The following is a 22,801-nucleotide window of genomic DNA, read 5'->3' on the forward strand; positions in this document are numbered from 1 at the left end:
CTCGATCGACTGTATTATAACGCGAGCAGCAGGATGAAACGGCGAATTCGTCGAGCCGCGTTTTGCGCCGCGAACGGCCTCTGCTCTGTTGGATCAACGCTCCGAAGATTCGCTCGACTGTTAACGCGATTACGCGATGCTGGACGACAAAACGTCACGAGAAGTTCCGTCCATGATCAAACGGCAATAACCGCGCGACACGAGCGAGCGAGCGAGAGAGAGGGAGAGAAGGAGGGGCAAGTCTTAATTACGCTCGACGGTGGTAACATCATTAATGACAGTGTTGCGCGATAACAATGATAATAACGCGCGCGGGAGGAAAGAGAGGAGAGAAGCGGGAAAGACACGGGAGGAAACGTACAAACGCAGTCTTTAAAGAGCTAAGGCGACCCCCCTTGAGCGCGGGAGGGGAGCAGGGGGAGGGGAACAGGTTCCCGGCATGGTTACCGCGTATTCACCAAGCTGAAAACCTTGGGCCCCGTGTTTGGAGCGACGGAGACGGGACAATTGAAAGCGGGAAGGAAAGGCAGAGAAAGAGAGAAAGAAAGAGTGAGGAGGGGAGGGAGAGGGAGAGAGAGAGAGAGAGAAAGAGAGAGAGAGAGAGAGAGAGAGAGGGGCCGATGGGGAGAGCAAGGAAGAGTATTTGCTCATCTCGCTCCAGTCGGGATGCTGCGGTCGCTTCTCGCGGACACGCGATACAGGTCGAGAAAGCAAAGGTGAGTTCACACGATGCGTGTACCTCGGTCCTCGCGCCCGCAGTGTCGGGGGCCCGGGAGAGGACCCGTTCTCTCTCGCACAGCAACGGCCGCCGCCGCCGCCGCCGCCGCCGCCGCCGCCGGGCCCTTGGTCCTTGAACTCGTGGCGACCGCGAACGATGGCGAAAACGATATCCTTTTTTTCGTTGGCACGGATGCCTCCGCCGAGGCTCCGTGTGACTTCTCGCCGGATTTCGTGAGGATTCGGCAGGCGAAATTCGTGCGAGAAAAAACCACGAGACGAGGAGGTCTCGTCTCGTCGGGGTCGGACGTGCATTAAGGACGCGTTAATGACGACCAAAGAGAAAGAGCAAAAACAGGAGAATACAAATCATCGTGTGACGCACAAGACGCATTTTTATTCCGCGGACGTGAGAACGGACGCGTTCTCCTGCCTTCCTGCGAAGCAGGGAGGCAGGGAAAGGACCGCGTTTCCGCGTGACGAGTTCATTCTCGCTTCGCTGAATTTTTCGGTAGCGGCGGAGGAAGGCGCGGAGAAGAGGCGAGGACAGATTATTTCGAAGCGGCAGGAAGCGACTATCGAGCGAGCGAGCGAGCGAGCGAATACAACTCGTTGCATCTCCACGATTTATGCTGACGTGCGTAATTTTGCGGCAACGTCAACCGCGCACCGTGTGTGACACGCAAATTCCACATGTCCGAATTAATAGTACCTTCAATTTCGCATTTCTGCCACGTAACTGGCGCGAAACGCAAAACGCTTGCTCTTTAAGTACGGGCGCTCGGAGAAATATCGCCACACCGCGTCGTCGACAACGACATTTTCATCGCCTCGCTCGCTCGTGCGGTTCTTCTTTCTCCGCAAAATCCGCCACTGATGAACTCGCGATCGGCAAGCCGACTCTCGCGTTGCAGCGCTCCCGCAAAAGTGATCCCGAGTATCCGAGACGAGTCGCGCGATTCAAGCGGCGCGACGCGTCGTCGCCGAACGTCCACATTTCCGCGGACAAAGCGGCGAACGCCGCGAGTTAATCACTCGAGAAAGAAATGCCGACGCGGAAATTCGAGAGTACGCAATTTCGCGAGGGAACGCTGCTACGCACCTGGTGATCTCTCTCCCCGTTCCCCTGTTGAGCGAGCATCCAACCAACGCAAGGCTTCCGGACGGCCAAGATGGCGAAGTGGTGGGGCCCCGAGCGAGCCCCTCGCGCTAGTCAGTCGTTCTCCGGGCCCCGTCGGTGCGCTACGTGACTGAGGATTTCGTCGAGGATTGTTCGCGTTCGCGTGAGAGGGAAGAAAAGAAAAGCAGAGAAGAACGCATCGCGCTCGGCGGATCGTTCCCCGATCGTCGACATCCTTCATCGTTTCCGTCCTTCTCTCTCTCTCTTTCTCTCTCTCTCTCTCTCTCTCCCTCTCCCCCGGCTCACTTCCAAATCAGCGTCACGTTTCATTATCCAGTGCGCGTTTTCCTCCCTCATCGCGTACCCTCCGGCGAGGAGACCATCCACGGGATCGACGAATAGCACGAGGTGACCGGTGATCGATTGGTCGGACGACCGATCGATCGATCGATCGATCGCTCGCTCGCTCGCCCGCCGAGTCGCTCGAGCGGAGCGATCTCTCGCGAGAGAAAGAGACGAAGAAGAAGCGGTCGGCGCGGTTAGAATCACGCGCGCCTTGGGCCCAGACGGTGGACGAGGGCCGAATCGACAAGTTCGAGAGTGGTGTTGATCGGCGAGCAGCCACGAGCACAACGACGACAACGACGACGACGTCGGCGGCGTTCTTCTGAAGACAAGAAGTCTGCATCGCGCCACGAGACAGAAGGTATTGTCCGACGAAAAGGGAGAGAGATCCCTGTGTGACAGGTGGTTCTTCCGGCATGCGTGCGCGCGCGTGCTAATGAGATCGATATCGCGATCGGTAGCTGCGAAAGCCGACCGGGGAAGAGCGTGGATGCCGGGGAGAGAGAGAGAGAATAATGGTCGCGGATACAAACATCGCGTCTATGGACGTGAACGCGCGGCGATCCTTCGTCCGTGCCTCGGAGATGAGAAGCTCGCTCGCTCGGCGTGAGACAGAGAGAGAGAGAGAGAGAGAGAGAGAGACAGAGAGAGAGAGAGAGAGAGAGAGAGAGAGAGAGAGAGAGAGAGAGAGAGAACAGGACGACCGAGGAATCCTGCCGGAGCAGGTAGAGAATTCCGGCGAGACCAGTTCCGAAGAGAGAGAGAAGAGAGAGAGAGAGAGAGAGAACGGGGCAGCTTGAAAATCCGTGCGAAAATCTTCTCTCTCTCTCGTCCGTTTGACAATGGAAACGCGAGATAATCGGCCGTCGCATACCGCGTGTGACGTGGGTGAGTTGGAGCTCGCCGAAGCGCTTTCGGTTTTCTCTCGGAGGCTCCGGGGCTCTTCTTTTCACGGCCTCTCATCGATCGCCGCGCCCGCGCCGGCCGGCTAAATAGCGGACGTCTCGTCGCGTGCATCGGCGGCCCGCTCTCGTTGCTCAAACGAGCGATTTCACAGCAGCCGCGCGTGCTTCTCCGGCAGCCGCGCGCTTAATCGACCTCAATTGGCGGAGAGCAGCCGGCTTCGGCCGTGCCGCGGCGGAGCGGCGTCGGAGATGCCGGTCGGAACGATCGCTTTCGCGCGAGGTTCCACTGAGTAATCCTCGGTCGCGTCGCTTCAGAAATTCCTTTATCGTCCAGGCCGCTCCGTTACGAAGTACAAGGCTCTCGTGTGTCACGCGCGACGCATTGTGCGCGGCCAACGGTGAAGTTGCGTCATTTTCCTTCCTTCTTTGTTTTATATTCTTCCTTTTTTGTCGTTATTATCAGGCGCCGCAGCTGCGCGGGCGAAAAGTTGCTCTCTCCACTCCGCGGGATCTCGTCAGTGGCCAGAATCGTCGGGCGCGATAATTATGGCGTAATCATGTTCGTGACATCACGTCGAGAGTTTACTCTTTGTCCGCAAACAAAAGTAATTCTCTCGACTTTTCTCGGCCATACGAATGACTCAAACGAGATACGCCGCGCGCGCGCAAGTCGAGTTTCAATGGCCCTGGCCTTTGGAAAAGGAAAATCGTATCCTTTCTGCGAAGTCTTTTCTTTCTCTCTCGAAGACCCCGAAGGGTCGGCCCTAAACGGCAGGTACTTCGATTCAAGCTTTAGATCCCCACGTTAGTCGTCACGCTCAAAGGCGTCGGACGTTTCTCGGCCGACGAGATCCTTTCTCGGCGATCGGCTACTCGTGTTCCGCTCCAACGAGAACGGCTCGTGCCCCGTGGACGTGAAGAAAAAAAGCCAACTACATACGGCACGTCACAATCGATAAGTCGTACCGCGACGTACACGTAGCTGCGAAAGTGTATAATCGGCAGGAAAATGAGATGCAGCGAGAGTGCGATTAAGCGATAAGATAAAGATAAGAGACGATGAGGATTCTAAACGCGACAACCGTTGATAAAAACGCCAAGGATCAACGGAACGCGACGTTTCGCGCGGCTCCTACCTGCCTCTCTCTCTCTCTCTCTCTCTCTCTCTCTCTCTCTCTCTCTCTCTCTCTCTCTCTCTCTCTCTCTCTATTTCGTATCGTTAGGAACGTCGACTACAGTTTTTCCACGTCCACGTTGTCTCTATAACGCGAGATCTACCGAATCTTGACGCCGGTGATAGCACTTTTCAATTTCCCAACTGAGATAAAGACCGGCAGATTACGGCCCGGGAGCCCTGTTCCTAAGTGTATATAAGCGTCCACGCATGTCATACATACACACACACACACACACACAGTGCTATCTGCCGCCTCCGTACGCAGCACGGAGAAAAATGCCTAGAATTCTCCGCCTCTCTCGGCTCGGCACTCAGAGGCGACAATGTGAATACCGTAAAAAGAGTAGGCGTGCCATGGAAAAGAGTAATCTCTCGGGTCTGTCGAGCAGACTCTCGCTGTCGTTACGGAGCATTAGCCGTGTTTCGACCGCACGCACGCACGTTCAATATTAAATGAGGCCCGTCTGCCGCGAGAGAAAGAAAGAGAGCCCGAATTTGTATTCGTCTCTCTCTCTTTCTCTCTCTCTCTCTCTCTCTCTCTCTCATGAGAATCACGTGTAATGTTATTTCAGCCTGAGAATATCAGACGGTCACGTTCGGCACTGACGGCCGCATTCGTCTCGGGAAAAATTTCCCGGCGCAGCCTACGGATTTCGAGAGCTCGCTTAAAAACGGTGTCCGAAAGGGGGCAAGCATCTTCTCCTCGTACACAAATGTGTACCGACGGCTGTTTACATGGCTCTTGGAATTCCGATTGTTGCAGCAATTGTTACATTCCTGCCAGAAAGATATATATATATATATATTGTTTTTATAACTCTAACGCGTACGCGCGGCCATCCAAGTGTCGAGGGCGAAACGCGCGCTCGGGAAATACAGTTCCGGGATAACGGTCCGATTGGCCGTCGTCGTCACGTCAGCCACGGCGATCTCGCGAGAGACGTAAGAGGCTGTTAACCTCTCCGGCATGTCATCTTCATTCATTTTTCCCGTTTCACACGTGTGTATTCATGTGCGTGCGTGCGTGCGTGCCCATCGAGCGTGTCATGAAAGCCCGACGTTGCACGGCGTACAACGAGCATACAACGTGATAATGCACGCTGATGTGTGTTGTGCCGCGGCGTTTTGTCCGGCGAGTAACAAAACGCGTATACGTGACGTGTGCCGAACTTGAAGAGGGCACGTAACGTCGCGCGAAAAATGCCATTTTTCGTTTCGTGCAAAATGACAAGCACCATTCAGAAGCGCGCGATCGCTTATCATCGGAGCGAGACGCGTTTTCGCGCTCGCTTACTGATATTATGCGCGGTATTAATTTCTTTCAATGGCAACATAAGTCGCGAGGGACGCGTGACAACTTCTTATCTCTTTCTCTCTCTCTCTCTCTCTCTCTCTCTCTCTCTCTCTCTCTCTCTCTTTTGTTATCTTTCGTTAAAAACATCCCATCGTCCCACCGAAAACATCGCGCGCGTCACAGGAGGAAGTATCGCTTACCAGCGCGTCGCTATCGGCGACAGCAGAATCCCTCCTCCCTTCCTCTCTCTCCCTATCACGTTACATGTTACGTAACACGAGAGGAACAATTCGGCTGGACAATAATTAACATAATTCCTGCGGCCTCGTACCTCATTCGTCGCGGCATTGCGCAATTATCGTGCCAAACGTAATCTGTGCGTGCGGTCGGCGCACGCGCGCGCGCGCGTTACGAGGAAAGCGAGCGAGCGAGACCGCCCGACAGCGTTACGCCGCGGAAAGCAGAAAGCAATATTTCGCGAATATCGCGAAGCAACGCCGCCGGCGTTTCTCGCCTTTCACCCGTTCGCGACGAGGCTAATAAAGTGCCCTTCACTCTCCGGCCACGTTGCGCGCGCTATCCGTCGATGCTGCGCGCTCGCACCGTTCGATCGGCCTCTCTCTCTCTCTCTCTCTCTCTCTCTCTCTCTCTCTCTCTCTCTCTCTCTCTCTCTCTCTCTCTCTCTCTCTCTCTCTCTCTCTCTCCTCTCCCCCTCCCGCCTGCAGCGAGAGCCAAAATTCTCACGTGAACCGAAATCAGTCGTAATTAGGGATGAGCTTCGTCAAGAAAAAGATGGGCATCGTCTGCGATTTAATCGATTATCAAAAAGATCGTTTTTGCATAATCGATGTTTTCCTAGTTTATTTTAAATTAATGTGAAGAGTTATACGTTGCAACAATAAATTAATATATTATTAAAACCTCAAAGACATAAGCTTATATAAGAATAAGCTACTATAAGCGTAAGCTACAAGAAATAAGCCAATTAAAGTCGATTGTTCTTATAATAGTCGACTGTTGTTGGTTTATTTTTTACTGTTTACTGTTACAGCTTTATTTTTGCAGCTATTGTAGACGGGCCTTAATAACGATGAAAATTTAGTAACAAATCTAGTAATATAATCGACGAAAAGAATAATCGGCCCCCAAAAATATCGGTCCGATAATCGATTTTTCAAGGAAGCAAGAATCGATGCTTGTTTCATCGATCGATATTTGCCCATCACTAGTCGTAATCATTCGCGCGATCACAACGGGCTTACGCCCGTTGTTTCCCCGCACGCGCGAGCGCGAGACAATCGGCGGCGCGGCAACCTTGAGCGCGCTCCTGCGAAAGTGTCGCTGCCGCGAAGGATCCGGGGGAAAGGACACGCGGTCACACACGGCACGGGCGCGAGAAAGCGCATTCGCGTCCTTCCGAGTCCTTCGATCATTACGGAGAGAGAGATGAATGAACGAAGTACCGGTTCGTCGATGACTTTATTGTGACCAGCAGCCGGTGCTTATCGGAGCGTATCGAGACTTCGGAGCCGATTAGACGCCGAAGAGCGTGTGAGACACGCGTGAGACGCGTAACTGTAAATCCCCTGTCCGCCCTGAGCAAGCCTGAGCAAGGCTGTGCTCAACCTTTCCACGCGAGCACCCAGAGAAAACCTGCTCCTACGCCCCGCACGTCACATCACGTCACGTCACGTCAGGCTTTTCTTGCCGACGTGTGGGCAGGAAAACGCGCTCGTTAATTTGACACGTTCGATTCGCCGACACGATAATTGGACGGCCACGTGCGCGCACGCGCGAGAGAGAGAAAGAGAGAGAGAGAGAGAGAGAACGTTGAGAGAGGGACTTTGTGTGGGAGGTAACGCGAGAACTCATTTGGTGGGAGCCCTTTCGCGAGATATTTTATTAGCGCGTTTACTCATGTTTCATTCGCCGCGTGAATCGCCTTTCCTCAACTCTCTCCGCACGCTGCCTCTCTCTCTCTCCGCATGCAGCGTGAATATAAACAACAAGTCGGATCTAATTTCCTCGCAATTTGTCGACCGTCCGCCTCGCCGGCGGAATTGATCGGCTCTCTTATCGGCGCGCCGCGCGCACAAGGAATCGTGCTGATCGCCGCTCATTACTCGGCGGATTCGTAATAAAGCATTGACCGACTGCCTCGCATGCAACGCCGGCGTATAATGCGAAGGAATCGCGACTGTGAAAAGCAGCAGCCGTCCCGCGAGTGCCCGCGTGATGCAACAAACTCCGTCTCGACCCAACTTCCGCGAGACGAGAGGGTGAGAGGGGGAGGGGCGGGGAAGAGAAGAGAGTTTCACGCGAAAAAGCGGCGACACGATTTTCCAATTTTCGCCGTGGAACATGCCGGCACTCGAGGGTGACGTGAACGCCGATTGAAACGCGGAATACATCGGCAAGATGCTGAGGCCGCGTAACGGCAGTCGCACGCGCAGACAGTTGGTACTTTTTTGCAGAATCACCGCACCTGAATAACCGAGAGATCGGTGACGCGATCTGTGAGCATACAACAACTGTGCGGTCGGATCGCGCGATCATAAAACGCACGTATCTCTCTCTCTCTCTCTCTCTCTCTCTCTCTCTCTCTCTCTCTCTCTCTCTCTCTCTCTCTCTCTCTCTCTCTCTCTCTCTCTCTCTCTCTCTCTCTCTCTCTCGCGCCGTTCGCTCGCGCGCGCGTGCAGCATGGCGAATGGCCGTTGATACAATAATTTACGACACGTTGCGCGCTGATTTGCCCGCAGTCGAGGGCGAGCGTTTATCCACGGTCAAGCGTGTTATTAATTCGCATGTGCGACCTGAAACTATCACTTCGCGATAACAAGCACAGTCCGCGCGAGTGTCAAGTCGAGCAACAAGTCGAGCTCGGCAGCGCGTATAGATTATCTTTCGTTTCGATCACCTGAGATATCGCGAAGCGCCGAAAGAATCGCGAAAAGAATCTGCGGACGAACGATACGAAGAACGCGTCTCAGTTGGGCTGTGTGATATTTGGGGATTACCCCATCGCCTGAGGCGATGATGATCGCATCTTTGCGGCTTTGCAGAATCCTGCGCTCGCGCGTTCGCCAAAGGATGTGATTCATGGCGCAGAAATAATCTAATTGCAAGAGTCCCTTTAGTTCGACTTCCGAGAAAACCTACCCCCCCGCCCCGCCCCGCCCCGCCCTTTCTGAATCACACTCGCCGCCGCGACTTTTCTCGCCGATGCGAGCGCGAGAGTTGTAGCTGCGTGAGAGGAGATTGACCCCCGGAGACCGATAACTCGGTCAAAATGACCGAGTCTATTCGCGCAAGTTCCTCTGTCGAGTTGATCCTTCGCCGAACAATCGCCCTGTTCAAGCTCGCTGCTTCCTCGCTGTTTCGCCCGCTCGCTTTTATTTACTTTCTCTCAGCAGCTACAACTCAACCGGTTTGTTCGTCTTGATTTTCAAAGACTCGGAGAACGAGATAATAGAGAGAGGCGCGTCTGCGACTCTCTCTCTCTCTCTCTCTCTCTCTGTCTCTCTCTCTCTCTCTCTGCACTAGGAAAAAATTTAGTATCTCTAATAAAACTGTTTAGTTGAGGCATTTTTTTAGTAGCAACCAAATATCTTGTTTTATAAAACAAAATATTTAGTTGTCTCAACTAAATATATCTTTCTGCTTTGTTCTCTGGACCAAATGATTTTCTTCTTAGACTTCATATATAAAAATTAAGCATTTTAATTATTTTGTTCATAAAAATTACATAATAACGAAATATTATTTTACACAAACTAAAATAATGCTCAATGGATACTATTTTGTCTTTCCGTGCACTAAAATTTAGATTTTATATATTAAGAAAAAATTATAGTATTTTTAACAAAATTCATATAGTTAAAGCTTTTTGCTTGCTGTAACAAAAGTATTACGTTATACGAACAAACAAGACATTTGTTTACAGAGACAGTTTTGTTGGACATATTTTAACCAAATTATTTTGTTATTACAACAAAACTTTGGTTGGTTCACGCAACAATAAATTTTTCCTAGTGTGTGTTACCTACTTTTGCCTCCTCGCCGCGCGGCGTAGCGAGCGAGACGCCACTTCCGCGCGTGCATCTGTTATGATAATTTATATCGAATTAATTTGGTCGGCCATGAATGGCACGCGATATCTGGATGAATTCCACGGCGGTGCGCGAATCTGCCGCGATGTTTCGCGTGGCGCCGTGAATGATCCCTGTATCGGCAATAACGCACGAGTGCATAAATCACGTGCCGATTACGCACGTCCGGCCGGCGCACGTTCGCATTAGCGAGCGTTATTAGTCTGTACATACGTAAATCTCGTTACGACCACAATCGCCGCTTTCGACCTGAAATCGCCCTAGTTCCTGCGTCACGCAGCAACCAGTAGCGTAGATCTCGCTCTACCATTACCTGTTAACCGCTGAATCTACAGAATTTCGCTTCGCACAGCCTCCCCCCCCTAACCACCCCGGCCGAAAGCCGACCCAGGCTCGATTTTGCGAGATAGATATTCTCCGTTTCTGCCTCTTCCCCTCTCCGTCCGTCTCAATCGAGAAGAATACCTCGACTTCCGACCATTCGTCCGTTATCAAAATTTATACATATTTAGGACAGAGAACAAGGAGAAATATCTTTTCTCATCACCCCCGACTTATCTAATCAGCTGAACTCGGAATAACGCACTCTGACACTCGGAGCAACGAGTGTAATCGAGTGAAGATCTCGTCGATATCGCGCATGAGAATTCACACGTGCTTTTCCAAAAAGACAGACGAGTGTGCCTTTGTCTCGCTTGAGAGTGACACACACAAAAGTAAGGTGGACGATACAATCGGATTCTCTCGGCATCTCAAGCTCGTCGCGGACAAAGAGCATCTCGCCCCCCCCTCTCTCTCTCTCTCTTTCTCTCAGTCGAGTCTCTATTTTTCCCGATCATGTATTAGCAACTCTCGGCTCTTTATTGAACCGGCGTTCTACGGCAGTGGCGACGGCGACGACGGCGGCGGCGGCGGCGGCCTCGTAGCCTCGCGATCGCGCGATCCCAAACCTGTTTTCTGCATCCGTAACCTGATACGGACAATTCGTACGAGATCGAGCCGCGGCGGTCGTGAGAAGAAAGCCACTTACGGAAAGCACCGTCTTGCGAAGCTTCGTGAGTGCGTTCGCTCCGAGGAGCACTTTGCGCTCTTTCATACCCTCCCTCGTCGAGTCTTTTATCAGTAGCGTCGAGTCGGCGACAAAGTAAAAATTCAAGATAAAGCTCGATAAAGTAAAAATTCAAGACAAATGTCTCGGAGTGTTGGGTGAAGCAAATTGGGTTGGCGCAATTTCGACGAATACGCGCTCCGGTCTATCGCTCCCATCGAGCGTCGCGCATCGACAGACACGATTAATCAAGGCAGAAGCATGTGCGAAAGGGTATCGGCCTCTCTCTCTCTCTCTCTCTTTCCCGCCCCCCCTCTCTCTTTCTCTCTCTCTCTCTCTCTCTCTCTCGTCGCGGTCGTCATCGTCATCGTTCACTCACGTAGTTGTACCCCACCCTGGTCCATCCGAGAAACCGGCAGCCAACTGGTTTAACTCGCCCTGCTCCTTCGAGCCACGAGCGCACCTCGAGATGCATGGCGAAGGAATGATGAAGGCATTCGAAAATTCAAATAATATGCCTCCGAGAGAAGAGAATGTTTATAACTCTCGCCGCCCGCGCCCCGTTGTACGGCAAATATCGCCAAGTCGGGACACCGTAGACCAGAGGTGACGCAACGAGGACATCTGTCACCGGAGACGCGCTCGTGCGCGATAATTGTGGATGCCTGCATTTTGAAATATCGCCATTCTCAAATTGCAGGCCATTGCGGCGAGGAAGGCGCGCAAGGAGGTGTGCGCGCATACCTTCCCCCCTCCTCTCTCTCTCTCTCTCTCTCTCTCTCTCTCTCTCTCTCTCTCTCTCTCTCTCTCTCTCTCTCTCTCTCTCTCTCTCTCTCTCTCTCTCCCGGCTGTATTTGTTATATCAGATTCTCCAGGGAAAAACACACGTTGCGTGCGAGTGACTTTTCATTATCCGGAAACCGAACGATAAGCCGGTTGATATTATGAAACTATCCGGAAAGCTTCCCGACCGGCAGCCAACTGGTTTATAACTCGCTCTGTGTTCCTTCGAGCCACGAGCGCACCTCGAGACGCGTGACGGAGGCATTCGAAAATTCGAAGAATATGCCTCCGAGAGGAGGGAATGTTTATAACGTCCCGTTACTCCCTGGATTTCCCCGTCGCCTTCTCCGTCGCACTTCGCGCGGGGAAACGGAATAATTCCCGTCGGAAATCCTTCCGCGTAAGGTTTCGTAATAACGCTCTAGAAAATGTTCATTCAGCCGATTGTCCTCGGTAATCCGAAGCGACGAGTCTCAACGCGGAAGAATGTTCAACGCGCGAATGTCTTCGCGACGACAGAAACGTCCGTTCCCCGTCCGCCGTACTTTCGTCCTCATTCCGTTGCACGAGCCGAGATGCAATCGTGTATGCAATCGATTGTTGTCCCCGCGGAATTTATGTAGAGAAAAAGCACACGAGATGCGCGGGTAAAAGCGGAAGATGATATAGCGAGATTCGCGCGCGGATGCGGAATTAATTCGAGCGAGCGAGTGCGGATCTGCTGACGACTTGAAGTTTCACACACACACACACACACACACGTCCGTACAGAATTTGCGGAATCTTTGCGGGCGGAATCGAGAGATCTTGCTCGTACATCTCCCGGCTCCCGGTAATCACGCGGAATGCTTTGTGATGTACGAACAAACGCGCGTGCGCGCGCGCTGAGATAAGATCGCTTTGTGCATAATCAAGCGTTATTTGTGTCTCTTACGAGTAAAATACTTCAGGATCAAAGTTCGCGCGAGTGCACCTCTGGAATTATCATCCGCGTCTTTCACGCATATTACAGATGTCCGCGGAGAGATACAACTTTCTTGGGAATCGACATTTTCGTCACCTCTCGCTTTTAGGCGAGCTTGCACGGACGAGGATATCTTCACCTGGAAAACCTGAATTCCTGGCACATTCGGCGCGCAACCGCTCGACGCGCGCGCATCGCTCTAGCCATAAAATTGCATCACAGCTTCCCCCATTGTGACACTCGCGCGCCGTCGTTAAGCCGAGAATTAATATTCAAGGTGACCCGCGTACTTTTTCTCCTTCCCCTCGACCAATGGGAATTGTCTCGGTAAAAACGTTCTTTTTTTCTTCTTTTTTATTTCGATAACACAGCCCTACAAGGAAAAAGTGGTCGGTGCCTAAAACCGGACAAGTATATTCTTATGTATTTTGATCCGCCGAATCCGAAGGTCAGAATTGGACAAGAATTGCTAGCTTTACCGTCCCTAACCTCAAAAAACTGATCATAACTTCACTTAACAAAATTAAGCTGTATATGGTTGAATTCAGCTTAAAAAATGCTACAATTCTTGTCATTACAAAAATTTTCAATTTGCAAAAATAAAGATGGTGGGAGCGGGATATAAAAAAATATAATATTTTTAAGAAATCTAACTAAACGGTTGTAAGTAATGCGTTAAAAACCACACAACTTTTATCTGAAACATTTTTTTGTATCTTTTATAGCTTTTGAAATATACTCTCTCAAAACCAGGTATACCGATATACCTTGTAAGGGTGATTTCAACCCCTAAATATGAAATTGGGCACGTATAAAAAAATACGTGTCTCTTATTTTTAGTATGTTATGTTGCTCCGCAACATATAATATATATTATATTATATATTTGAAAATTGAAAATTTTTATAACGACAAGAATTGTAGCACTTTTTCAGCTGAATTCAACCATATACAGCTTAATTTTGTTAAGTGAAGTTATGATCAGTTTTTTGAGATTAGGGACGATAAAGCTAGCAATTGTCCAATTCTGACCTCGGATTCGGATTCAGCGGATCAAAATACATAAGAATATACTTGTCCGGTTTTAGGCACCATTTTTTTTTGTGGGGCTGTGTGATTAGACAAACGACGAGAGTTTGCCTCGGATAAGGGAAAGCAACAAGGCTCTGTCTCTTCCCGCGGTCGTCGAAATATGTCACGATCCCGTGCGCGACGGAAAGAAAGTCGTGCAGCACGACGAATTCTTCTTCCGCTCCGCGCGCGTCGGTACTTTTTGTCGTAGCGCTAATTGTCGAGTGCTCCATATATAACCGGAACACGACGCACGCGATTCTCCGGTGAACCCCCGTCCTCGTGCAGCTCGACCTCTCGCAGCGGCACGCGTCCCGCCCCTGCTCTCTCAATTAATTAAGTAATAAAATTTCGCCGAGACGACGACGACGAGCGGCGCGCGGCGAGCGGGACACGAGCACTCGTGTTCCGCCTAAGTAATTCGCCCTTGAATCCTTGCCGCCGCGGACGAGTATCCGATGACCGGAAAAAGTACGAGCCGCTCGCGAAGCGGGACTCGCGCCGACCGACTCGGTCTCTTGCGAAATCTCGCGCCCGTCTATTTCTTTCGGACGATTCCGGCGTTAAGCGGTGCGTCAACGCTAAATATTCTTATCCACAACCGCAGGATAACGGGGCAATTCTCCAGATGCACACGTATTAACGCAAGTCGGGCAAGGCCCTGTGTGTGTGCTTTAATTATTATCACGCGCGATTACTCCGGAAAAGACGTGGGACGTGGCCGCAAAGCCGCGATATCTCCAGACGTGGAAATAACACGCGCGAATCAACGTTTCCAATGCGTTCATGTTCACGTTTCCCTCCCTCCCTCTCTCTCTCTCTCTCTCTCTCTCTCTCTCTCTCTCTCTCTCTCTCTCTCTCTCTCTCTCTCTCTCTGGAAAAAGCTTTAACACGAGCCTTTATAAAGACCGCGCGCTCTCAAACTCCACTCGACGCGAGAGACAGTGAGTCTCCGTTATCGTTATAACTTCTGCAAAACGTGTGTGTGGATGTGGGTATGTTGGGTGGCGTGCTCCGAGCGAGGAACGAGTGCGCTTCGTTCCGCGGAAACTCGACGACGACGACGACGACGACGACGACGACAAAACGAGGGGAAGGGGGGGCGGGGAAGCTAGGCATTCCGGTCGTAGGCTTTGTTTCCCAACGAGAACAATCTACGGGTCGAGGTGCGCGCTTAGAGAACGGCTCCTCTCCCTATATCGATCCTGGTACACACATCTGCCGCTTCCGGCTACGCCACGTTACCATTCGTGCATCGGCGGGGCGACGTAACCCTGCGAGAGGGCTCGAAAGGGCCGCGCGGAGCGTCGAGTCTCTCTCTCTCTCTCCCTCTCTCTCTCTCGCGCGCGCGCGCCGCAGCGGCGGCTCGTCATCTCGCGTTACTCGCGCGATAATTTCGCTGAATAAGGCACGACAGCGATGAAGCGCTTATTCCCGCTTTTGTTCGCCGAGGCGAACGCCTCGAGACGGCACGAATGAGAGCAGAAGAGAGAGAGAGAGAGAGAGTGAGAGAGAGAGAGAGGCGTAATGGGCGAGATGTTTGTTTGTACTTGAAATTAGTGCGTTTGTCCCGAAGAGCGGAAAGCCGGGAGAGAATTGCATTAATTCGTTTCGAGGGGGCTGCCCCCCCCTCTCTCTCTCTCTCTCTCTCTTTTCTCTCTCTTACATTCTCGACTCGTAGACTTGGAATTCATACTCATTTAATTACGATCAGAAGAGGCTAAGCAGTTGTGCCTCGCGGAGATCTTGTCTGAATTGTCTAGGACGCATGAATTCACGTAGCACACAAAGGAGACGCGCGCGCCGACGATATCTCGAGATGAAGATCGTTTAATTGATTCCTTCCAAGCCGATTATTATTATCGCAATCCATTCTATTCGGAATCCAACGAGTCGATCGGTCTTCTTTCTCCCTTCTTTCTTCTCCTCAAGCTCCCTCGCGAGATTCGATTAATTCTCAAGCGACGCTCGATCAAGGACCGTCGCCAGAAGGGCCGGCACGATCGCGGATAAGATTGATGATCGGCTACTCTCCGGCAGAATGTAGTCCGACGTGGAACAGCCGTTGTTTACTACCGGAGTCTGTGGCTGTGTATTAATCACGAGCTAATCTAGATACGGCGCGCGTTATGTTATTGGACGAGAGAAACTCTCTCTCTCTCTCTCTCTCTCTCTCTCTCTCTCGTCGTGGTCTCTCCTAGGCACAACGCCTAGGCACTCGCCAGCCCCGGCCGCTCTTGCGACTTGAGTCATTATAAATTACTGACTTATACGATAAGAATGCTAATGCCTCCCCTCGCCGGCTGAGTTGAATCAATGAGAAACGCGCGCCTAATCGCGATTCGCGGCCAGGTGCGAGCGGTTCATTAGGCGACGCAATCTGATGGCGCGTCAGCCGAAGACAGTGAGTCCTTATCATCCGTGGCTCTTCTTTGACGGCCTATCTAATCGCGGTCTTATCTAAGAGGCGCGCATAATGCGTCTTTAATCAGTGTTCACGTTCCCCCGAAAATTGCCGCAGTTGCTACAAAATGCAAGCAAAATGGAAAGCCGATATTCGCGAGAAAGCGCGCGCGCGCGCGTCTGATACGACTGATAAATCTCCCTTGGATGCTCCCTTGGAGCGATGATGACCAATGAACGGTGGACTCCTCGCTCTCCCTTTTATCTAACCTTCTTCTTGACGTAATTCTTTGCAGATTAAGCAAAAATGGCCGTGTTTGGCTTGGTCTCGTCGGTCGCCGGGTTCGTCAAGGTGCGATACCTCATCGACAAGGCGATCATCGACAACATGGTGTTCAGGGCGCACTACAGAGTCACGTCGGCCATTCTTTTCGCCTGTTGCATCATCGTCACCGCCAATAACTTGATAGGTAAGGCCTCTTATTCAATTTCTGCTGCGCTCGGCGCTTCTCCTCCTCTCGCTCGTTAGCGAGGGTCTCTCGCTCTCTCGACACGGTGAAAGTCTTCTAAGAATATGATTGAGAAAATCTCTCTCTCTCTCTCTCTCTCTCTCTCTCTCTCTCTCTCTCTCTCTCTCTCTCTCTCTCTCTCTCGCTGAGCAATCACTTCTGAGCTTCACCGTTGAGGACACTCGAGAGTGGTGCTCATTCGGGGGAGAGGGAGGGGGGGGGACAAGTATCGATCGTTGTTGCGTCGGTACACACCGACGGATAGATCGTTGCAGCGGTGAATAAGAGATGAAACAGCAACGTGACGAATCGTCAAGGATGAGCGACTGACGCAGGGAGAGACGCAGCGTACGTAATAACAAGGACGTATCAAACGCGAGGGATCAAGCCGGGAAGCACGAGAGACGTTTCCAAGTTTACGCACAGAAGAGCGTGAAACGTGTGACGCGGAGCGAGGAAGGCCGGGAGGCGGCATCTCGGAGAGGCGCAAAATAGACGTTTAAAAATAGACGACGCAGCGACCGTATATCATTTAATCTACCGGCCGCGTGGGCATATCACGAGAACGGATTAAAGATCATCAAGCGCGTCGCACTAATCGTGGTCGCTCGTGATTAGGACCTCTCGCAACGAACAAGGCGCAACGAGCTTGCGATCCTCGGGGGACGCGAGTGTTACGCGTCCGCGTAGACCTCGCAGGCCTGGCAAACACAAGGCTGGCTCCGACGAGCAGGAGCGCTCTTTTATCGCCGCACGGCGACGCTTCAACGTCGCGGCGGCGGCGGCAGCTGATTAGAAGAGACTGCGTTAGCAGCTTGTGCTAATAACAAACCGCGAGTCCCATTTCTCGTTTTACGACCGTCGGCGAATCCAGGTCGCCCTCCTGCGCGACGTGATTGATGATCGCCGTATCCCCGATTATACTAGAAGGGGGGGGGGAGGGGAGAGTTGGCAAGTAGCGGTTACATAATAATTTGCCTTTTGTTACCGCCGAAGTCATGCGCGTGTGTTTGTTCGTGTCGAGAGTGCCGGCAGGTGAAAACGGGAAAAATCGCGAGCGGCAGGGTGAAATTCGCCTTGGGCCTCCGCGAGTGATGACGTCGTCGAGTGTTGAATTTCGAGGGGAGAAGCTGCAAGTTTCTTCAGATGTTGCTCAACGACCCGAGAATTATACGCCTGATGATTCGGTCGCGACTCTGGCATGCCGTTATCGCGTCGTATCTTCCAGTCGCATCAACCGGTGCTCATGCAATTGCTTGTGATCGTTACGACGAGAAACATCTGGAGCGCACATGAGCGTCCGGCGACTCGACGCGCACACGACGTGCATCTGCGGTCCGTTTGGACTTGAGAAAAATCTCGGAAACCGTAAACGTTACATCTGTTCGCTCGCCGCTCCCTGTTTAGCGTCCAGAGGTTCATCCCGTTCGTAGGTATCTCCTTTCCCGACGTATCTCGTTTACTCCTCCGGCTTTCCAACGTCAGCACGCGCTTGTACGAATTTTCTCGTGAAAAATAGCTCTGCCTTAAAAAATAGTTCTACCTTTCGCAGAAATTAATTACGGAAAGTGGAGGCCAGGCTCCACTGAGAGAGGAAGCAGATAGAAGAGCGGAGACTGCTGGCGCAAACATGTCGCGAAATTAATGCTTGCGTCAACAGGCACGAGAGAGAGAGAGAGAGAGAGAGAGAGAGAGAGAGGGACGAAGATCAGTTCTCCTGCCGCTGAATGAGACGCCGCGCGAGGGAGGCGCGCGATGATACCCGATGCTCCAGCTCGAGTGGCAACTAGAACGCGACAGCGCAGCATCCGCGCGCTCGGAGCGCGAGACCCGGCTCGTTCCTGTCGTGTATAAAGAAAAAGAGTTATTTTCGTTCGTGAGTCGCGTGATAACGCGTCTCTTCTACGCTCTCGCTAATCGCGGCGGGATTAACACCGCGCTACGGCGGTAATCCCGCGGGATTACTCCGCTAACGACGTTCGTGTAAGAAAGCCGTGTACGAGACGCGCCCGGCGGAGAGTTACCGTTTATCTCTTCTAACGATTGCGACGTCTAATCGCGGCTAAACTACAAGCCAGATCTACACAGACGTCACAAGACGTTCGAGAGTCGCTCGTCCGTTAGCAAAACTCGCCACGGGCCCGCTAACGGAGCTTCGGGCTATTTTGACGCAAGTCACAAAGTGATAAAGATCGCCTTGAAATACGATCGAATGACACCTAACTGACGTCCACTTTCGCAGGCGACCCCATCAACTGCGTGGCCGACGGCGCGGTGTCGCCCCACGTGCTCAACACGTACTGCTGGATCACGTACACGTTCACGCTGCCGCAGAACAACTTGAAACCCGTGGGCACCCACGTAGCCCATCCAGGCCTCGGTGGCGATTACGGCGAGAAGAGGTTCCACTCGTACTACCAGTGGGTGCCGTTCATGCTGTTCTTCCAAGGCGTACTCTTCTATGTGCCGCATTGGATGTGGAAGCAGTGGGAGGAGGGCAAGGTCAGGATAATATCCGAGGGTATGAGAGGCGCCAATGTCGAGACCAAGCAGGAGAGGCAGGCCAAGATCGACCGGCTGGTCCAGTACGTCATCGAGACCCTGCATCTGCACAACAGCTACGCCGCCGGCTACTTCTTCTGCGAGGCCCTCAACTTTGTCAACGTTGTGAGTATCACAAGTCTTTGTAGTCCGAGCACTTGGAAGCATCTCCGATCGCGTCTTGCAGATTGCGAGCTCGAACTGACGCGCGACGCGCGGGTGTCGTTTTTCAGGTCGGCAACATATTCTTCGTGGATACTTTCTTGGGCGGCGCTTTCTTGACGTACGGCACGGACGTGGTGAAGTTCAGCAATCTGAACCAAGAGCAGCGTAGCGACCCGATGGTGGAGGTGTTCCCACGTGTGACCAAGTGTACCTTCCACAAATTCGGCGCTTCTGGCACTATCCAGAAGTTCGACGCGCTCTGCGTGCTCGCGCTCAACATTCTGAACGAGAAGATCTATATTTTCCTGTGGTTCTGGTTCATCATACTGGCGGTCATGTCCGGTGCGGCTCTGCTCTACAGCATGGCTGTAGTATTGTTGCCGAGCACGCGCGAGGCGATCCTCAAGAAGCGCTTCAAGTTCGGCACACCGGCTATCGTGAGCGCGCTCATCCGGAAGACTCAGGTGAGATCTCTCTCTCTCTCTCTCTCTCTCTCTCTCTCTCTCTCTCTCTCTCTCTCTCTCTCTCTCTCTCTCTCTCTCCCCCTCTCCCTCTCTCTCTCCCCCTCCCCCTCATTGCCGCTGTTGAGCAGCTTCTCTCACGTGTGGCTGCGCTTTCGTGCGCTCTCGACGTGTCGGTTTTGCTGTAATCCACTAGAGAATTCAATTTTCAGGTCGGCGACTTTCTGCTGCTTCATCTGCTGGGCCAAAACATGAACATCATGGCGTTCAATGAGGTGCTGGAGGAGCTGTGCCGCCGTCTGCAGTTCGGCAGCAGCAGCGGCGCGTCGCCGACGTCAGTGCCGTCGGCGCCCAGCACTCTGGAGATGTCGCCGATATATCCGGAGATCGAAAAGTACGCCAAGGACACCGAAATCTAAACACGAGGAGGCACCCGACTCGTCTTGACTCGATTTCCCCTCTCCTCCCAGCCCCACCCTACTTGTTCGTATTGTGATAATGCCGAGGGCGGTCCCGCGACGCCGTCTCGGTGCCAATAAAGAGCTGCGTTCGTGCCGCGTACGGTGGGTACCTAGCCGCGCTCGTAAAACACACAACAAACATACAGCATCTCGGCCAACGACGGCTCGGTCTCTCCGCCAGCCACTTCACTGTCCATTGGGACTCGCGTCCAGAATGCTCGTAAAACGTGAGCTCAAACCCGGCGGCATTAAGGAGTCTCGTCGAATCTCGCGAGAGTTTCGCTCGGATGCTCATTACTGCCCGCTCGTAAAACGCACAAGCCGATCTCTCATGTTTGCAAAAATCCGATCGTGCAGAAGATCACCGTTCGTGTTCGTGAGACGTCGTCAGGCGAGAGAGAGAGAGAGAGAGAGAAAGAAAGAGATCACCACTTATCTCTTCGTCTCTTTTCCTACTTAACCGCTCGACGGAATTATCACGCGAATTATTACCGAGCTTCTTCGCCGCGCGTGTCCTTGTGCGACATTTCATACGCTACGTCGCGCACAGAGGAGATGCATTCGAGTACGAGACGCGCACCGGCGCGTGAATCACGTCGAACCCGTCGAACGTTGTCGCGTGACATTTCGTTCGACGCTGTCATTGTCGTTACACGGATCATAAAGTTCCGAGCTTGGACGCCGGCGTGTAAGAACAGCGCGGGCCGAGCTGCAACCTTCGTCGCCTTCTTGCGCGTTATAAAGCCGTCGCGACGTTGTGAGATTTTCATTCCGCCGCGAAAGCCCAGCCGAAACGCGCCAGCGCGCGAGCCAATGCTACTTCTTGCGGCAATTCCCGTCCCGCCGAGATTTTTATCATGCATTTTTCTTTTTGCGTTTTTTCCGTTTCCCGGAGATATTTCCACTCGAGCAACGCCGACTGTAAAACTGGCGTCAGAAGTGGGCCGCGTTCGATTTCGACACGTCGTCTGTCCGCCCGGCAAACTCGGCCGAAAACGACGCGCTGGTACCTCGCGCCGGCCGCGCGGCACGAACTGACATCGGTAATAATAGATTATCGAGTATATAATGTAGACGATAACGCGCGATGCTCTCGGGTCGATAGCAGGGCGTGTGCGATCCGATCGATCCAGGTCGCGACAGATCCCGACACGGTGTGATCGCATTCGTTTTTTTTTTGTTGCGAGAACACGACGCACTTGAATCACTTGGACGAGCACGAGCCGGCTGCTGATTTTCACCGGCATTCACGTTAATCTCCGGAGGTGAGCAGCAACGCGAATGACGACGCTCAAGCTTGGCGATCGCTCGACGAGAGATCGACCATCGCGCTATTATAATTTATAGACGGTGTCCCTCGACTTCCGTTCACACCACGAATGCACACATTCCTTTCTACAGCGCGGAAACATATTCCCTCTCACGTAACTGTACTTTGTAACCGACTTCGAGCAGAAGAAGGGAGCAGCGAGAATTGACCGAAAGCGTGTCAACGACAACGCTCTCGCGATATCGCGATATATGTATGTGGCGCGATACACGAACGGATGCTCCCGCGAATCGCTCATGTCGAGCAAGACGATCGTTTGCACGAAGTGCGAAGTGTCCGTAGCGGCGGGATACGCCGCGAGACGAGCCCACATTGGTCCCCTCGACGAGAGAAAATCGCATCGACGTATCGCGATCTCGCAGTGCAGATTTCAACGCGCCAAGCAGAACAAAGCGAGCAAGTCCGCATGACTCGACGATGAACGAATGAATTCCCGTTCTTGTAATAATCGTAATTGAATAACGTAACTGTGTTACACGGGATATCGAGCTTGACGATGTGTAATGTTCGCGCGCGAGCGTCGTGTCCTTGAGGATCCTGTTCGCCCGAGCATCGTCCTCGCGCTGAGAGCGACACTTTTGCGCAGGAAGAAAGAGAGCAGATCGTTCCAATCTCGTTATGATGACTGCCGGACGAACACGCGCGAATTTATCGCGAGTGTGGTAATCTTAGTAGCCGAGGCAGTCGTTATCGTAACGTTCGTCCATTCCATCATTCTCTTCCTTTTCTCTTTTTATTTCTTCTTTTCTCTCTTTTTTTTTTTTTTTTTTTTTTTTTGAGATACTTTCACGCAAGTGGTGCAACAATCGTAGCAGAGAGCGAGCGGCGTACTAGAAATTAGACTGATATAAAGTAACGGCCGCATTTTCGGTCATAACGCGCACTCCAGACATTTTGCGTTCAAACTCCTCGTTCCGAGTCTCTCACACGAGTCGTCACGGAGAGGCCGTTTTTTTTTATTCTTCGCTGTAGTCTTCCGAACGACGAATGTTCACGATATTTAAGGAGATGCTCACGTACACGCACCGCATACACATTCCCATAAGGACATAATCGAGTATAAGTAGTCGCGGTTAAACTAAGTCGTGAGATCCCTTCTGGATTCTCGCTCGCGAGAGACGACGAGAAATCGCCCGGCCGAGCCTGGCGTAAACTTTACTCGACGCGATTAATTGTCACGTCATGGCAATCCTCCTTCCTGCTGAGAGAAACAATAGAAACTTTGGCTCCAACGCCCAGACACGTTCCCCGCGATCTTTCGTATGCAAGGACGATGTAAACGCTGCCGATAGCACCTATGTAACTACAATAATATAACGCTACGCTCCTTCCCCCTTTACGATAGCCGCAACTCATTAGATTACACATTACCGATAGTCGCGCTCCGAGTGATATCTT

The 22,801-nt window shown here is 52.2% G+C and overlaps 2 protein-coding genes across 7 annotated transcripts in view; one reads left to right on the forward strand and one right to left on the reverse strand.

The window, feature by feature from the left end:
* spg (dedicator of cytokinesis spg) overlaps window positions 1-22,801 on the reverse strand; it is a 49,792-nt gene that overhangs the window by 17,147 nt on the left and 9,844 nt on the right. The gene's annotated exons all lie outside the window — the stretch shown is intronic.
* Inx3 (innexin 3) lies at window positions 651-22,715 on the forward strand. 2 transcript variants are annotated; one of them, XM_011137028.3, is made up of 5 exons: window positions 651-716; window positions 16,233-16,406; window positions 18,688-19,112; window positions 19,220-19,615; window positions 19,825-22,715. In XM_011137028.3, the coding sequence occupies exons 2-5, from the start codon at window positions 16,244-16,246 to the stop codon at window positions 20,029-20,031; spliced, it is 1,191 nt and encodes a 396-aa protein (XP_011135330.1). In that variant the 5' UTR covers window positions 651-716; window positions 16,233-16,243; the 3' UTR covers window positions 20,032-22,715. The 2 variants fall into 2 exon arrangements, with proteins under 2 accessions (XP_011135330.1, XP_011135329.1); XM_011137027.2 differs by lacking the exon at window positions 651-716 and adding an exon at window positions 1,803-2,543.

Source organism: Harpegnathos saltator, unplaced genomic scaffold (genome assembly GCF_003227715.2).
Source record: "Harpegnathos saltator strain DR-91 unplaced genomic scaffold, Hsal_v8.6 scaffold170, whole genome shotgun sequence".
NCBI lineage: Eukaryota > Metazoa > Arthropoda > Insecta > Hymenoptera > Formicidae > Harpegnathos > Harpegnathos saltator.

Coding starts and splice junctions, on each gene's coding strand:
- Inx3 (XM_011137028.3), top strand. CDS start 16,244: ATGGCCGTGTTTGGCTTGGTCTCGTCGGTCGCCGGGTTCGTCAAGGTG. Junction 16,407..18,687: donor CACCGCCAATAACTTGATAG/GTAAGGCCTCTT, acceptor CCACTTTCGCAG/GCGACCCCATCAACTGCGTG. Junction 19,113..19,219: donor CCCTCAACTTTGTCAACGTT/GTGAGTATCACA, acceptor GTCGTTTTTCAG/GTCGGCAACATATTCTTCGT.